We start from the raw sequence: 18,967 nt of genomic DNA on the forward strand, positions 1-18,967 counted from the left end.
CGCTTATACAGTATAGTGCAATACTATAGTATTGCATTAGGGCTTGTTCACACTAGGGTGGTGATTCTTCAATTAATGTAGCTCAGTGGTTAGCACTGTTGCCTTGCAATGCTGGTATCCTAGGTTCAAATCTTGTCAAATCTCATCTTGTCTTATGACTTATGGTCCTTTTACACGGGCTGAACTCTCGGCCCATCGTAACGAGCACCGATCTACATACGTGTTGATCGGCTTGTCTAATTTTCTTTTTACAATGACCAAGAATTGGCTTATGGGGATGAGCAATTATTAATATAATTGTTCCTCCACATAGGAAGATATACAGCAATCAGCAAGCATAAAAAATGGAAACCAAATGGAATGGAATTCAATGGAAACTTTTCCATTTTTTTTAAAAACTCATGGAAATCATTGGTGGGAAAATGGAAATGTTTACTTTAGTTTTAATTCCGTTTCTTCTGCTCCAAAGATGGAACAGATGGTTAACGATGGTGGGAAGAAGCCCTATCAATGACCTTTTTATATAGTATAACACCTCTATGAGGAACCTGTATTGGTAGCTAGAGTCACCCTATACAGTGTCGGGAAGAAAAAGGCATCCCTTGGTTCAAAGTGGATCCAGAGTCCCAATTTTGTTGTTCAAGAAATGTATTAGCTGCTTCCAGAAACCTTGTGCTTTGGTACATCAGTGAGCATTTTTCTGCTCACATAAACGAGCTGATCAGCCAACGAATGAGCGTTTGCTCGTTTGTTGTTTTGATTGTTGGTCCCTTTACATGGTTCAAACTAGGTACTTGTTACATCCAAGCAGGACGCACTGGATAGGTAATCCTAAGATACTCACGCCACTACACACACGCTAAACAGCAAAAGAAAGTGAGCTGCGAAGGGGACTCATGAGCAGATATGACACAATGACTGACAAACACCCAAAACACTTACCTAGCATACCTGCACGCATAAACGGATGGAATTGCTACAGTACGTACAAGGTATTGGTTCGTATTTTGACCAATATACTTAAGCCCAAGAGCCCGTGAGAAGGGTCCTCATTGTCTCATAGGTCCCTACTCTAACAAGACAACATCCCCGTGAGTCCCACCTGCAAGCGGGGTGATCGTCCCAATAAGGATGGCCTCACGCTGGAACCTAGGGGCCCTGCTCACCCTAGATGGTTAATGGTCCAAGCAGAACAGGACACAGTTCACACCAACACACAAGGGAATGCATACCACATGGAATAGGGCTGTTCACACCACATGCTCGACCACCTGCACAGACACACAGAACGCATTGCTGTTCACACCTACAGAACAACATGCATGGATGAAAACACAAGGGTACTGGGAGGGAAATGAGGAAACCAGCACCCTCAATCTACCTTCCATACTGTCCATTCCACCTAATCTCCTTCTGACCGAAAGAGCCCTGCCCCTTATTGTCTCCTCATTGTGTCCAACAGCACTATAACCCACCTACTGTCCCCGCCCTGCCCCTTCTACCTCCCACCATATTTCTATCCTCTCTCAACAGCGCCCTGCCACTTTGTGCCTCCTTGTATATCTCCAACATAGCCCGGCCACCAAATGTCTTTTACTCTCTCCAGAGACTATGCTATATTGTCTCTCTCTGCCTCCTCTTTGAATAGAGATGAGGGCCAGGCTCTTTAGCTGTGTGAGGCCCAGAAATTCCTGCTCGCAGCCCTAAGCTTCGGTCTGTGTACCTGTATTGTAGTTAAAGGGGTGTCTGGGACTTTTACTAATGAGGACCAGTCTTGAGGATAGGTCATCAAAAGCTGATCATCGGGAATCTGCCACTCTGGATCCCTGACGATCAGCTGCTCACTGGGCTCACTGTTAGTGCGCTCTCAGCATTCCTGTGGCCCAGTTTGGTACTACAGGCACAGCTCCAACTGAATTTAATTGGAACTGTGCTTGCAGTACCAAGCTGGGTTGTGCTATACAGACAACACATTCTGCTTCCAGCGTTTTCCACACTGACAGCAGGCTTGGTGATTAGTGCGGATCCCGAGCACCAATCAACTACTAATCACCTTTCCCAGGTCATCAATAGTAAAAGTCTCAGACAACCCCTTTAATAAAATACAGCATTGGTTTTATTTGACAGGATGGAATAAAATCTCACAGAACTGTAGGAACGGCTTCGTAGCAATTGGAAAATATATATATATTGTTCCATCATACTAACATATTTACACTTCAGATTACCTAATGTTAGTGCTGATTTGTAGGGTATTATGTAAAATGTGTATTCTTCATTTTTAAGCCCAAGGTCTGAAGCAGAATATGCCTTTGACACAGAAATGGATACACAAGCAACAGACAGAGAGGTAAGATATCCAACAGCTAAGTGACTATAAAGTTAGGAAAACTGTTTCTGTGATTCTTTACAAGATTCTATGCTGGATTAATTCTTAATAAAAACAGAGGGGTCGAGCTTAAAAATACCTCTCGTGCCTCTTTACGAAAACAGATCGCGCCTACAACCACTTTTTTCCCCTACATTTATTCCATGTATTTAGGTGTAATGACAGCTGTATTTCTGCCTACCAGGACATGCCTGTGGCAAGTCTTAAGAGAATGCCTGCTGAAAAACAATGTACTGCAATACTTAAGTATTGCAGTATGTTGTATAAATGATAAAACAATTGCTAGTTCAATTCCCCTCAGAGGACTAAAGACAAAGTAAAAATTAAATGAATTTTTTTTATCATTGCAAAAAATATAAGATTTATAAAATTCTTTTCCATAGTTATAACAGAACATATTTAGTATTACCACATCTGGAAGAGTTAGATATATTAAAATAATATATTTTTTTGTATCCCACATGGTGAATACTGTCAGAAAAAAATACAAAACACCAGAATTGTGCTCTTTTTATGTCACCCTATCTCCAAGAAAAAAAACTAAATAAAAAGTAATGAAGAAGTTGTATGTACCACATAATGTTAGCAAAATAAAACACAGGTTTCTCCGCTAATAACGAACCTTCAAACCTCCACACAGCTGCACTGATGGAAGAATAAAAGTCAAAAGATGGCAACACAAAAATAAGATTTTTGTTCTTACTGTAAAAGCTTTTTCTGGTTTCAGCCGTTGGGGCACAGCTTTGACCGAAGGTATAGCTACTGCCACTTGGAGGCGGGCAGTAAATAATATTGAAAAGTGTTGGCTCCTCCCACTAGCTATATCCCTCCTATAGGCACCAAGCTAATCAGTTTGTATGCAAGTAGAAGAAGCAGTCAAGTAGGTATAACAAAAAAGAACTAACTTAGGAATGGCACCATGTGCAACAACAAAGAGCAAAAAACTCTCACTAGAAGAGAAAATGCATTAAATCAAAAAGACCCATACCGGGTGGGTGCTGTTCCCCCAATGAACAGATTGAACAGAAGAAACAGATTTTAAAGTAAGACCACAAATCTTATTTCTCATCCATATCATTGGGGGACACAGCTCTAACCGTCGGATGTCCAAGAGCATTCTCTTGGGGTGGGAGAAAATATCATGGCACATGCGGACAACCCACCGCAATCTGCAGAACTCTGCCATCAAGGGTGACGTCTCTGGGTGCAAGCGTATACACCTAGTAAAACTTTGAAAAGGTGTGCAGTAAGACTACTTAGTAGCCTTACACACCTGCAACTCTGAGGTCCCATTACGAATAGCCCATGATGCACCCACTGCCTGAGTGGAAGGCACCGTAGCCTAGAATGGAGGCTGCCTGCCTGTGGCATGCTAGGCCTCGCTCACCGCGGTTCAAATCCAGTGAGAAATCAACACTTTAGCCTGCAAAACCCCTTTTTGAACTGTCTGGAATTACGAATAGAGAGTCAGCATGTAGGAAAGAAGCTGTTTGAGATAGATCCTCAAGGCTCCCAACAGATCTAATTCATAGAGTGCATGCTCTGTCTTGGATGAACTGCGTTAGAACAGAAGGAGGCTAGCTTGAAGACTGATGATGAAGAGATGTGCCTCCTATTGACACTAAGCTAAAACTGATTAGTTTGGTGCCTGCAGGAGAGATATAGCTAGTGGGAGGAGCCAACACTTTTCCTATTGCTTAGTGTCTGCCTCCAAATGGCAGTAGCTATACCCAAAGCTGTATTCCTCAATAATATGGACGAGAAATAATTTGGTATCATACTGACCCATGGAATAAAGTTATCATGTCATATTTTCTGCAGTATGTACACCATAAAAACAAGACCCCTTCAAAAATGGGACAATTGCATTTTTGTCCTATTTTACTTCACATAGAATTTTTTTATTTTTTTCTGTACATTATATGGTACATTAAATAGCAGCATTGAAAAATATGACTCATCTCGCAAAAATCAAGCACCCATCTCTTTGGAGCAAGTGAGGAGGAAAAAACAAAAATGTAAAAAAAAATAAAATAGCTGTGTCCTCAAGGGGTTAAATAAATATATGCATATTGGAAGACATTTGCACAAAAGGGGAGCAAAAGGTGTGAATACATGAGTTGTGAAGGAAAGGGGGGGTTGCCAAAGTTACAGAAAAATATAACCAAAGCGACCACAAAAAAAAACAATAAGGGCTCAGTCACACGGGCGCCGATCCGCCCGTGTTTCTGCACGATAAGACGGGCGAACCAGTGCGGACGACTCTCTGCATGACCGGCTCCATTGCCGGCCATGTGTTCTTTCTTCCGGCCGGTGCAGAGAGTCGTCCGCACCTGCAGTGTAGCGGTCTTATCATGCTGAAACACGGGCAGATCGGCGCTGTGTGACTGAGCCCTAAGGCTGCTTTTCACATAATAGAATCACTGTGGGCATTCCGCAACAGAATATCCCCAGCAATATCACAAGAATTCTGCAGTGGCCACATCCACACCTGAAAGGAACAGATTTGGCCATTTTTTACTTGTGGAACAGCTACGGTATTCAACCCTTGTATCTCAGGGGTTAAACTCCACAGCGTGATTTCGCAGCATAAATAGGCATGCTGTGGATTCAGAATCCGCAATATTTATAAAAATGGTTGCAGATTTGTTATGGAAAATATCTGCACCTTGTGAAAGAGATATTTTAAATCCCCTCCACAAGGCTTGTGCATTGATTCCGCAAGTCGAAATTCCATAGCAGATCCTGCATGTGTGAAGGCGGCCTTATAATGGGAGGGAAACCGCCAACTTCCATTGAACAAAAGCACCATCACAAATGCAATATCACAACTAGATACAAATGAGTATTACTTTTATTGGGATTATATCAATATCAAACTACTAACGACCACTTGTCAGTGAGTGCTTCTTTTACTCCACCCCTGGTAACTAGAGATGAGCAAGTGTACTCGCTGAGGGCAAATACTCAAGCGAGTATTGACTTTTGCGAGTACCTGCCCGCTTGTCTCAAAAGATTCAGGTGCCGGCGGGGGTGAGTTGTGGGAGTGAGCAGGTGGAAGCGGGGGGGGGGGGGGGGGGGGGGGGGAGAGAGAGAGAGAGATCTTTCCCCCGTTCCTCCCCACTCTCCCCCACCCCCCTGCCGGCACCCGAAACTTTTGAGACGACCGGGCAGGTACTCGCAAAAGGCAATACTCGCTCGAGTATTTGCCCTTAGCGAGTACGCTCGCTCATCTCTACTGGTAACGTCATGGCTCTGCCCCTGGTGACGACATCAAAGGTCATACAACATATATAAAACACAGAGCCTGACCGACAGAAGAGTAACTCAGTTAGGGCTCTTGGAAGGGGAGGACAAAAATAACACAATGAGAATACAACTAAGCTGTTATTATCCCACACACAATTCAGCGGTCCTGATAGAAGACAACCACCTACCGCCACCGCAGAGATTCGGTGAGCTAAAGGACCTGTGATGATGGCACTACTGTGGGACGAGCCAAGCTGTGTTTGTCTTGTGTGGGACTCATGATGGATATAGTAGAGCTGTGTGTGATGTGTGGGGATCATAATGGATGTACCATGTAGCAAAGCTGTGTGTGTGTGTGAATCAGGATGTAGCAGAATTGTGTCATGTGCTGTTTGTGTGATGTGTTGGGTCAGGATGGATGTAATAGAGCTGTGTGTGATGTGTGGGAATCATAATAGATGTACCGTGTAGCAGAGTTTTGTGTGTATGAATCAGGATGTAGCAGAGCTGTGTGTATCATGTGCTGTGTGTGGGGTCAGGATAGATGCAGTACAGCTGTGTGTGTTATGTGTGAGGATCACGATGAATGTGCCATGTAGAAGAGCTGTGTATGTGTGAATCAGGATGTAGCAGAACTGTGTGTGTCATGTGCTGTGTATGTGATGTGTGGGGTCAGGATGGATGGAGTAGAGCTGTGCGTGTAATGTGTTGTGTGTGTAATGTGTGGGAATCAAGATGGATGTAGTACAGCTGTGTGTGATGTTTGAGAATCATAACTGATGTAACATGTAGCAGAGCTGTGTGTGTGTGAATCAGGATGTTGCAGAGTTGTGTGTGTCATGTGCTGTGTGTGCCATACGTGAGGCCAGGATGGATGTAGTACAGCTGTGTGAGTGATGTGCCATGTAGCACATCTGTGTGGCGCCACAAGAAATGCTCATGCTATAATTTCCTAATAATTACTAGTCTAATAATATATAAGGGACAGTTCAAATTAGTTAACAGATTGTGTTAGACAAAGATCTGATCACACCCACTCAGCGTAATATAGGTCATATTACAACCATTGCCAGTGATCACTGCCCTTAGGCTCTATTCACACTCTAAGGTCTCGGTCAGATGAGCGTGTCTTTTGCACGGGCATAATGCCCGCTTCTAAAAGAACCAATGCGTTCCTATAGAAGCGTTCATATGCGCGGAATTTGAAGCGCAAAACAGCGTGCACCTAAAAAAGATAGGACATAGGTGCGTTTTGCTGGAGTTTTCATTGACTCCTCTGGGGGCAGTAGTTAATAGAAACTCCTGCGCACGGAATAGCTTCCCCGCTGCTTACAGCAGGGCATTTAAAAGGTGCTTCTGACTTGCTGTTAACCCCTTAGTCCCCACGGGGATGAGTGGACTCCCCGAGGGCTCCGTTTATCCCGGCGGGGAGTCCCCTCATCATTGTTAGCGCTGTCACAGTGTTTAGTGATGAGGGGATTTCCCACGAGGACAAAAGAATCCCCTGTCACAGCTGTGGCAGAGGAGCGTGTTGCTATCCCATTGCTTTCAATGGGGCTGATGCTGCTGCTGCCCCATCGAAAGCAATGAGATGCAGGCAATCCCCGCAGTGACTTTTAAAATATAAAAAAAAATGTAAATATAATCCCTTCCCTGAAAATAAGCCCTAGCTGCTGGGAAAAAAATATACATCATCTAGCAACGGCTCCCCGACACTCTTCTGTATCATTTCTTCTGACCGGGGGTTTAAAAATCCCTGCCTCCTGGAATCGCTGCCTCTAATTGGCTGAGTGCAGGGACCAATCACAGCCATTCAATGAGGCCATTCACTTTCATTGCAAGTCTGACTGATATGTTTAAAAGATGGTAACAACCAACAGGTTGCCACTTAGCTTTCCAAGATTCTTGAAAGTCATGTTACTCTCTATATTGAACTGGTAGCAGGCGATGTATCACTGCAGAAATCATTTAGCTGATGCAATGTCTTTTTTCACAGACTCAAAGGGACAACATAGCTGATGAAAAAGGAGCCGACGTGCAAACAGCAGCGGTCCCCAGCAGTGTGAGCTTAGCCCCCATCTCCTCGGCAGACAGTATCTCAAGGTCTGCTTTGTCTCACGACATGGAAAGCTTTGGTACGTATGCTTCGGCAGGCACCCTTCTATTTACAGACCCCTTATCATCTTCTTCATACAGCGTTCCCTGATAAGTAAGAATCCACTTATTAGGAATACTTGGCCTTTTAGTGGGGAAAGATTCACTATGGCTAGTAGTTTACTGGTAATCATTTAACCCTTTAGTGACAAGGGATTTTTAGAATTGCATTGCAAAGGCCATCACTCGTTGACATAATCGTATGAGGGCTTGTGGTTTTTTTGGTACAAGTTCTATATTTTAATGGCACCGCTCTGATGTGATATAATGTATTGTATAACTTATTTTTTTTGGAGGGGACGGTGAAAGGAAATTGGGATTGCGCCATTGTTTAGTTTTTTGGGTTTTTTTTACACCATCTATCATTCAGCAAATGTAACATGATAACTTTCTTACCTGGATCAGCACGATTACTGTGATACCGAGTTTGTATACAAGTTTTTTTTTTATTTTTTACTACTTTGCACAATAAAAATATGTTTTTCAAGAAAAACAATTGAATCTGCATCGCCTTATTCTAAGACCCATAACATTTTTATTTTTCCGGCGACGAGCTCTGTGAGGGCTTGTTTGATGCAGGAAGAGTTGTAGTTTGTATTGGTGCCATTTTGAGGTACATGTGACTTTTGAATTAGTTTTTATTGTATTTTTTAGGTAGACGAACAAAAGAAAAATAATTAACAAAATATTTTCATTGTCTGGTTTATTACTACCGTGATAATATCTATTAGTTGTGGCCTTTTAAATTTTTGGGGGCATTTTATCCACTTAAGGGCTTATTCAGACGACCGTATATCGGCGGAGTATTTACGCCGGCCGATATACGGCGTCCCTCTCTGCAGGGGGAGGAGGCTGGAAGAGCCGGGAGCAGTGCTCTGAGCTCCCGCCCCCTCTCCGCCCCTCTGCACTATTTGCAATAAGGGGAGGCAGGACAGGGGTGGAGCTAATTCACGAAACTTAGCCCCGCCTCCATCCTGCCCCATCTCATTGAAAATAGTGCAGAGGGGCAGAGAGGGGGCGGGAGCTCAGAGCACTGCTCCCGGCTCTTCCAGCCTCCTCCCCCTGCAGAAAGAGATGCTGTATATCGGCCGGCGTGAATACCCGGCCGATATACGGTCGTCTGAATAAGCCCTAAAACAGGTTTTTGTGGAGAAAAATATATTTTTTTTTAACTGGATTTTTAAAAAATTTAAATTAGTCATTATTGAACTTTTTTGAAACTGTTTGTAGTCCCTCAGGGAGTCGAGGATGCGTTCATTCAATCATTAGGATAGTACACTGCATTACTTATGTAGTCCATTTTACTAAACCTATGACAGCAGCGTATTAGACTAGACTAATACACAATATAAAGAAAGGCTGCAGGCTCAACTACATTTATAATGTAATTAGTTTTATTCTACCTTATTTCAAATGACGGCACAGCAGCGGTATCGGCCTCCGCTATTCATCAGCTAAGTAATCAGATGGCCAATAGTGATTATGAGGAGGACGAACCAAACAATCGAGAAGAAGAGCCTCTGAAAGAACAAAATGAAGATGACGAAGAAGAACTGGTGGTGTTGGACCCAAATCATGTAAGAATATTGTTGAGGTTAGCAACCTGATAAGGCCGGTTTCACATCTGCGTTGGAACCTCCAGCTGGAGGCTCCGTCACAGATCTGTCCAAATGCGGGGCAGGTGGGCGAAAAGTGAACGAACCCCACTCCAGAGATGGAGCCGTTCGGCTGTGGGGATTCCGCTTTCCAGTTCCCGAAACCACCCTAACTACTTCTCATGACTAGTAATTAGAGATGAGTGAGTATACTCGCTAAGGCACATTACTCGAGCGAGTAGTGCCTTAGCCGAGTATCTCCCCGCTCGTCTCTAAAGATTCGGGGGGCCGGCGGGGGGGCAGGGAGCGACCGGGGAGAGCGGGGAGGAACGGAGGGGAGATCTCTCTCTCCCCTCTCCCCCCCCCGCTCCCCACTGCAACTCACCTGTCACCTGCACCTGAGACGAGCGGGGAGATACTCGGCTAAGGCACTACTCGCTCGAGTAATGTCGCTCATCTCTACTAGTAATGGTATTTAGCTTATGCTTTGTGTGATGTTCACATATTTAAAAATAAAACTTTAAATAGTTACTAAGTATTTTAGTCGATCCTTTTATCAGACAGCTTGAACAGTGTAGAGTAGTTCTTCATATACTGTACATTACCTAACGAATGTAACGGAGTTAAAGTAGAATGATAATAATCTTTATTTGTATAGCGCCAACTTATTCCGCAGCACTTATAATAAAATAGAATGAAAATAATGTAATGACATTTGGCATTTTTCGGCAGCCGCTGATGACCAGGTTCCAAACAGCTCTTAAGAATTACCTGACCAAGCAGATAGAAAGCCTGGAAGTGGAACTGCGTGGAATGGTATGTGCAAGTAAAGAATGCATTGGCCAACATGTAACGCATTTGTTAGGTTGGTGTTAAAGGGTATAAGCACATTTCCGTGTCAATTTGTGCAATGGGTGTTGCGTATTTGTGCATGCTAAAAAACATGCAACCATACTTCTGCTTATTTAAATAGGCAATTAAATGAATTTGTTCAATATGTGCCATTTTCATGCGCAGGAAAATAGAGCATTCTGCATTTTTTTTTGCATGAACCAACTGCATGCATAATACACTTACATGAACAAACCCAATGAAATCAATGGATTCTATTCACTGCATAGTGCGCCCACAGATATGTCTGTGTGACAAAGGCCTAAGGCTGGATTCACACGAACATATTTGCACCGCGTCTCGCAGTGAATAGAATCCATTGATTGCAATGGGGTAATTCATATACTTGTATTTTGCGCACACATTTTGCGCACACTGCACTCTACAAGGCAATTTAGGAAAAACAATAAAAGAACATATAGTCACGGGTTCTGGAGCACAACTGCTGCAGCACTCCCGTTCTCCCTGCTGACTGCCTGCATCCTGCAGATGGTGCTGTTCTCTACACAGGCTGATTGCAGCAACAAATAGCTGTGCACGGCTGTGGTCTGTGATTGGCTGCAGCGGTCAGACTTTATACAGAACATCGCCATCTGCAGGATGTAAATGGAGCTGGCGGGGATAACTGAAGCAGTAGAGCGATGAGTGTCCAGAGCCAGTGAGCATATATATGTTCTTTTATTGTTTTTCCCCATTGTCTGCTGTTTAAAAATATGTCAGAAAGCCCTTTTAAAGTGTTTTTCCAAGGCATCGATCTGAAAGTGCTCAGGGTATGTGTCTCAGGGAGAAGAGCTGGCATGATAAATTACAGAGATAGGCTGGCTTTAGCTAGACTTAAAGGGGAAGGTTTTATTATATGACTATGCTGCATTCTCCATTTGAATACGCAGTGCTCATTAAATACTGGATATCTGAACGCAGAAAACCATTATAAGCTTCATCAGAGCTGCCCCGGGTTTAGTGAGACCCCAGAGCAAGGTCATATGACAATGACAATGCTGCATTCCCTTTTTGCATACACATTACTCACTGCACACTGGACATATGAAGACAGAAATGTTAAAAAAAAACTTGTTTCTACTTTCTCTAATCTGGCTGTCCCTAATAAAAGGTGTAGTTAGAACATTATGTAAATTTATTGTACAACAATAAAATCTCAATCATGGAGGCTCTAGTACCCTGTTGTACCACCTCTAGCTTGGATACAAGATGTGATACAGGCAGGCATGGAGGCTCTAGTACCCTGTTGTACCGCCTCTAGCTTGGATACAAGATGTGATACAGGCAGGCATAGAGGCTCTAGTACCCTGTTGTACCGCCTCTAGCTTGGATACAAGATGTGATACGGGCGGACATGGAGGCTCTAGTACCCTGTTGTACCGCCTCTAGCTTGGATGCACAATGTGGTACGGGCGGGCATGGAGGCTCTAGTACCCTGTTGTACCGCCTCTAGCTTGGATGCACAATGTGGTACGGGCATGTATGGAAGCATACATGTTCCACATGGTATCCTGCATCGTATTGGTCCACATTTGCTGTATTTGAGCCTAGATCATTCAACCTCAGGCTGTAGAAGTTTGTGTCTCAGATGGTCCCATCCATGTTCTACTGGTGATAAATCTGGTGCCTGTGCGGCCATGGAAGTGTGACAATGTTGTGGAGGCTCCTGTGACCCCCTTGTGTGTGGCTGAGCATTATCCTGCTGGAAGGCGCCATGAGAGGAACACATGTGGCTGCAGGATGTCCTGAACATATCGCAGAGCTGTCATTGTCCCTCATACCACTAGTAAGGGTGACAGACTTTCATATGTGATGGACCCCCAGACCATCACACCAGCAGGGGGCAGTGTGCTGCTCCACAGCAAAGACAGGATTGAGGCTATCACCCCTAGGTCTCCAGACACTAACATGGCTGTCATCAGCACCCAAACTTAACCTGGATTTGCTGCTGAAGACGACCTGGTTCACTCCGTAGCAGTCCAGCTTCATCATTCACGACACCACTGCAAATGGAGGCAGTGGTGGGTGACAAAAATGTCCTTCAACCATGGAAATCGTTCAGACAGACACAGGGACCAGTAATGATGGCCACATGTCTCTTGATATTGGACAATAAAATAGTTGTAGCTGTTTATGCTTGTCAGACGATCAGACAATCCTCTACTGGTGGTCGTTCGGGGGCGTCCTGCGTTCAGTCACCTTGTGTGCCCTCATGGTCCCAACACCTCCGTACAGTCTGGTCAGAACGGCCCGGGTGGTGGGCAATTCATTGATACAACCAGACTCTGGTAACCAGGTGACATCTCTTCAGTTGCTTGGTAGAGGCAACTGGTGGTCAACAAGCTCTACCCAAGCAGAAAAGAGGTCACTACACACAAGGAGTCTCTGAGAGCCTTAGTATAGGCCAAGGGGGGAACCACTTTTAGAGCCTCCGGTGGCAAGACCGTCCATCTAATTACACCACAACTCTAATCATTTACAGATCTGCCTGAGATGGAACCACATGCTAAGTTTTTCAGCAAAATCACAACTTCTTCTAAGGGCTGGACAAAGAGTGTATATTAGATGTAGTGCAGCTAGTAATGCTATGTCTAACCTGTAGATCTTTGATACTATACTCTGCTTTCTCTTTCCTGGTGTTACATATATATATATATATATATATACATACACATACTTGATCTTTGTGCCTGTGGACATGGTTCTTCAAGCTGTGCTGTTTGCTCTGATGCAGTCAGATCCCTCCTTGCTGCTCCCCAACCTCTGCCCATCATACTACAGTATGTCACTGAAACACTTAAGGCCCTTTTACAGGGCTAATGATTGACCCATATAAACATCCTAGCGATCCGCCAGCAAATGCCCGTTTGTCAGTTGATGGCGTCTTTTATACGAACATAAAAATCGTTATTTGTTGGCACGCGCCGCTGACAATAATTACACTGTGTGTGAATGAACAATTACATGGCCACATACAGTCATGATGATTGCTCCACGGAAGCAACATGCAAATATCATTGATCAACTCTCGTTATGTGCAGAAAATCTGCCCATTTAAAAGAATCCTTGGTGATCGGCTGCTACTATTTCCTAAAGTGATTTTTGTTTTGTGACTGAGAAGGTTTCTGAATATTCATGGGGCAGAGGAAGAATAATTATGGCTTAGGTTATAAGGGGGCCACTTTGCTCTAATAACATTAATTTTTTTAAATGTATTTACGTGTACTACTGAGTGTAACGAGGATAGAAAAAGAAAAGATAATTTAGCAGGATGTAGTTGGCAAAATAGCTAAATCACTCTATGAAGTATTTTATATATATATTTCTTTTCTTGTTGTGGTCATTTTTATATATGAATAGTTTTTGGTGTTTGTAGTTAGTGTTTTTGTTTTTTTTAACTTTCAGGTTTTTTTTTTCAAATCTATTACTTTATATATACAGGCTGGTCCACAGGTATGGAGACAGCTCAATAAATGGAAGACAGAGGTTGGGAATGCCATGCTGTGTGTGGCATGTTGCTAAGAAGACGAGGGCAAATCTGAAAGGGGTGGTGTCCAACATGATGGCTATTTTGAAAGCCGTCATCTTGGAACCAAGTCGATATTTTCTAATGGGAAGGGGTGCATGTAATATATGTATCTGATAGAAAGTTTAATGAGGAATCCAACTCTATGCTTAAATGTCATGTACCTTTACTGTTGCCAATGTTATTAACAATTCTTGTGTGACATGGAAGACAACAACAATCCACTACTGGATGTGCTTGATGTGCTCCCCGTTGTTTCGAATTGTCAAGGCTATCCTCTTTTCCCATTTATGGTGCACTGAGAGCAACACCTCAGCAGAAATGCTTGCAGGGACACCCAGGATTCGCTGTTACATGTGCGCCACACTCTGAATTTTCATTGTGTAAATCCTGGACTTGACATCACCCAACAGGTAGAAGTCCAAGGTGAAGTCCACTCCACCAGGGCACGACACCCAATCCACTTTCCTGGAAACTGCTAATCCAAAAACTCACGAATATCACATCCATAATGTGGGGGGGCACAATCCTGCTGGAAGAACACTGGGCATGTGCCACCTTCATTGCACAGTGATGGGAACACCTTGTCACATAACAATTGCAGATACCTGAGAGCAGTAAGGTCACCATTGATGAAGAATAGGCCCGCTATCTTTGTACCACATACACCACTCTATGACTTTCTGTGCCCTAACTATCTTTGAGGGATCTGTCCAGTGCGGGTTAGCGTCTCTGTGTAATGTGGGTCCCATTGCAATTGCTGTGACACCCATTCCGCAAATTCAACACAGCGATCAGGATCGTCCTCATTGACGTCATGCAGCAACTGGATCTGGTACGGGTGTCATTTGTGCATAGTCAGTATCTGCCTAATGGTGGTTTGACTCACCCTGCTCTTCTGTGACAGACACTGGGTGCAACGATGTGGGTTCTTGCGGAAGGAAACCAGGACGGCCATTGTTGTTGCTTCTTCCGTGGCAGTTTTGTTACATCTACCTTTTAGCAGGTCCAACACAGAACCTGTTTGGCGAAATTTGGCAAGCAATTTGTTAACTGTGCCATGGCGGATGGGTGGTCTGTTAGGCCTCATGTTCACGGGGACACATGCGCAGCGGGTGTTCCGCACGCATGATCCGCGCCCCATAGGGATGCATTAGAAATTTTTCCCTGAGGCGTGGATTGTGTGTGCGGGAAAACACCCGCAGCATGCTGCATTTTAAGTGCGGGTCTCCCGTGGGGACGGCTCCCGCAGGCTTCTATTGAAGCCTATGGAAGCCATCCGGATCCGCGGCACACCCGCACCTGAATTTCTGCTCTCTGGCACGGGAGAGCAGGAGTTCAAAAAAAAAATGAAGTGCCTGGCGCATGCGCTTGGTACGCTTCTGGCATGCCAAGCACATCCGCCGGGCCGAAGAAAGAAGATCCGGCCGCGACGGAGGGGAAGATCCGCAGCGTCCAGACGGTAAGTAAAATCTTCTTTTTAGGCCTCATGTCCGTGGGAAAGGAGGGACCCGCTGCGGAATTCTGCATGGAGAATCTGCGGCGGGCCTGATTTTCCCTGTGGACATGAGGCCTTAGGGTGCCGACCATTGAAATCCGCTGCAATGACTGGGCACTGCGCTCACCGGAGTTTAGCATAATCTCTGTTTTCTACCCATGTGTCAAACTCACAACCGTACCTGTGTCTATAACAAAGACAACACTGATAATAACTTTAGCGTGAATAACGGTACATCACATGTAAACACAGATTTGGATTCCTCAGCAAATTCTCTATCAGATACATATATCACCTGTATCCTTTCCCATTTGAAAATATCAACTTGGTTCCAAGATGGCAGCTTTCAAAATGGCCATACCTGTCGTGGCTGTGCCGTGGTCATCATCACTCTTGGTTTACTGCAGATTACCATGGTTCCACAGCAGGTACAGGTGAAGCACATAAAAACCTCTTGCTGGTGGCATACGGATTATACCTAGTTATCACAATGTGCCTTGACTGTGGTCTCAGCAAACTTCTCTACATGGCATTTTTTGTGCAGCATAGGGCTTTAACCCTTTCCAGTCCAATTTGTATTCTGATTTTCCTAGGGGCTTACTCTTTTTCTGCCATTATAGCGCTATCTGCTGGCTAAAGCCAGTACTGCATGAGGTGACACGTTGGATAGGCTCCGACAGCAGAGAGGCTGGCAATATACAGTAAGAGAACCCTGACGGACGTCTTTCAACATCGGAGCTGTACAGCCTTAAATCATAATGTCTTCAGACGTCAGACAGTGGATTGGAGAGGGTTAAAGAGGACCTATCATGTCAGTGGAGATGGCTGACTCTGTTGCAGCTTTTTTTTTCTCTCTCCACTCCCCCTCGTTCCCTTATACTGAGTCCCACTACATAGAACTCCCGCCACTCTGAATTTGTCAAGTGGGTGGTCTCCACCACCCATTGTCAATGAAATCTGATATCTTGCATTGATAGTAACTGGTGGACACCGCCCACTTGACCTAATAGATTTGGTGGAAGGAGGGTTGGAGGGGGGGGGCGGGGCATAGAGAAGTAGAGAGAAAACAAAAACTGCGATAAAGTCAGCGGCCACAGCTGTCCAACCGAACCGAGGACAAGGTAGGTCCGCTTTAAATTACAGGCGGGAGGAGCTAAAGCATCTCTAAAATCAGTGCATCAGTTCAGGGAGTAACCTATAAAAGATGGTCTGCTTGCAAGCATGACATGAAAGTACATAGACTTCTGTCAGTCTGCTTTGGTATGGAATCGGCACTGAAGTTATCAGTAAGTGTATGCATTAATATTCCATTTTGTATTGCTGTGTTTGCAGACTGCATTAATGAAGAAAAATAAGAGTGAGCGTGAAGACCTTGGTGTGATCCTGTATGGCATCCAGCAGGAGCTGGCCCGGCAGCAGATGGGGCTGGAGAAGCAGCATGATAAGTATGCTGACATCTCCACCTTACGGAGGCAGGAGGAAGAGGAGCTGGAAAGTATCAGGAATATGTACAAGATAACACACCTCACCACAAACACCGAGCACAAGAAAAGTGCGTACCGCCAAAACACTATTTGCATACCGCAGAATCTGTCTTTATATTAACCGCTATCCAATGTATCAATTATTGGGGTTTTCTGGGGGTTTCAGTAGATGATAAATCCTTAGATTAGTCAAGCAATGTATAAAATACACAATGGCTAAAGTTTCATTATATTGTGGTCATCACAGCAGACATTTCTGCTCTCCGCCAAAAAAGAGAGATGTGGGCTCACCTCACCAGCAGTAACTTTCAATGTTGCAGGAAGATCTGGGATCCAACAGGAGCTCCATCCTCAAGTAGCCGACGGCAAACGGCCAGATTCCATATAAGCAGAAAATAGAGATGGAGGGGAGCTGCTACCGTTAAAATGTCCTTCTTTATTGAATAAAATAAAGCATACAGCTCACAAGTGCACGCTGAACGCGTTTCGGCAAAAGCCTTTGTCAACAGCTATGAGGTATGGAGTACATAAGACATTTATAGACCAAATACAAATTAAAATCAAAGGAGAGATACCTGTGTATGTTAGCTTGTCAAGCTAACATACACAGGTATCTCTCCTTTGATTTTAATTTGTATTTGGTCTATAAATGTCTTATGTACTCCATACCTCATAGCTGTTGACAAAGGCTTTTGCCGAAACGCGTTCAGCGTGCACTTGTGAGCTGTATGCTTTATTTTATTCAATAAAGAAGGACATTTTAACGGTAGCAGCTCCCCTCCATCTCTATTTTCTGCTTATATGATTTCTGCTCTCCACCTCTCAGCTTTACTTCTCGGAATTCACTAGCAGTCAAAATATATAAAAATCAGACTTGAGATGAAGTTTCAGTTTGATGAGATATCACCGTTTTATGTAATTTTGTATTTTTATTTTTTTTATTTTTTTTTAAGTTCACATTTGCCCATTTTTGTTTGGCATATTTATGGGTTGACAGATGCTGCATATATACAGTAAATTCAATGTGTTCCCGAGAATTGCATATTTTGTAGCATCTTTTCCCCATCTGAATTGAACTTCTCTTCTTTAATTCTATTATAAGAGATCAATCACCTCCTTCCTCAAGGGGAAGTGGGAAGCAGTAGCATTGGCTATATCACAACACACTAATAGAGATGAGCGACTATACTCGCTAAGGCACATTACTCGAGCGAGTAGTGTCTTAGCCGAGTATCTCCCCGCTCGTCTCTAAAGATTCGGGGGCCGGCGCCGGTGACAGGTGAGTTGTGGCGGGGAGCAGGGGGGAGAGAGAGACATCTCCCCTCTGTTCCTTCCCGCTCTCCCCCGCCCCCCTTCCCCCCCCGAATCTTTTTGAGACGAGCGGGGAGATACTCGGCTAAGGCACTGCTCGCTTGAGTAATGTGCCTTAGCGAGTATACTCGCTCATCTCTATACAATAAGCCTTATGTGCCCGTCTACTGTACATTTTAGACACCAGCTATAGTGGAAAATGGATTGATATTGCTAATAGGGAAAGTCAATGTTTGCAAACCACCTCCAAACCTAATCAAAGCAATGTTGGTGGCTCATTTAAAGGGTTTGAGGCAAAAAAAAGTGTCATCTTCCAACATAGACTCTACAGGATCTGAATTTGAAAGACTTTTGACCTCTACATTTATACAACTGATATTTGTACTGCAGTTCTGTAGAGCCCTGCACTGTCTGCCCATCATATAACTAGGACAGATAAGTAGCCAGTGGGAAGATGCATAGAAGGTTCCTACAGAAATACAGCAAGCAGAGATCTTGAAAACCATGAAGAATTGATTTTGAAAGAATATTTGAAAACTGCATAACTTCTCATTATACAAAAATTACATTTATCTGCTAAAACCAAAGTACACCTAAAAATGATGCTAAGCAAACTACTAGACAGCTTTTTGAGCCTTACTGAGTACCACCACTTTCATATAAATGAATATACTTGAATAACTAAATTATTATTATTTACTATTTTTGTCAAGTTAAAGGGGTTATCCAAAGAAAGAATTTTATCAACTATCTGGTGGATATTAGACGAACCAGTGGGGGTCTCACCAATGAGACCCCCACCAATCTTAAGAATGCTTGCTACACCCCCTGCAGTGAGGATGAGATTGAATTGAATTGAGTGGTGGTCAC

General features: G+C 43.9%; 1 protein-coding gene across 2 annotated transcripts in view; it reads left to right on the top strand.

Moving 5' to 3' along the window:
• The window catches only part of CCDC40 (coiled-coil domain 40 molecular ruler complex subunit), a 42,396-nt gene that overhangs the window by 4,689 nt on the left and 18,740 nt on the right, over positions 1-18,967 (top strand). Inside the window, exons 2-6 of one of the 2 annotated variants that reach the window (XM_066587338.1) lie at positions 2,287-2,350; positions 7,635-7,773; positions 9,218-9,369; positions 10,120-10,203; positions 16,635-16,854. In XM_066587338.1, the coding sequence (XP_066443435.1) occupies positions 2,287-2,350; positions 7,635-7,773; positions 9,218-9,369; positions 10,120-10,203; positions 16,635-16,854 (659 nt within the window). The remainder of the gene's footprint in view (positions 1-2,286; positions 2,351-7,634; positions 7,774-9,217; positions 9,370-10,119; positions 10,204-16,634; positions 16,855-18,967) is intronic. The other variant, XM_066587339.1, reaches the window with a different exon arrangement.

Source organism: Eleutherodactylus coqui, chromosome 13 (assembly GCF_035609145.1).
Source record: "Eleutherodactylus coqui strain aEleCoq1 chromosome 13, aEleCoq1.hap1, whole genome shotgun sequence".
NCBI lineage: Eukaryota > Metazoa > Chordata > Amphibia > Anura > Eleutherodactylidae > Eleutherodactylus > Eleutherodactylus coqui.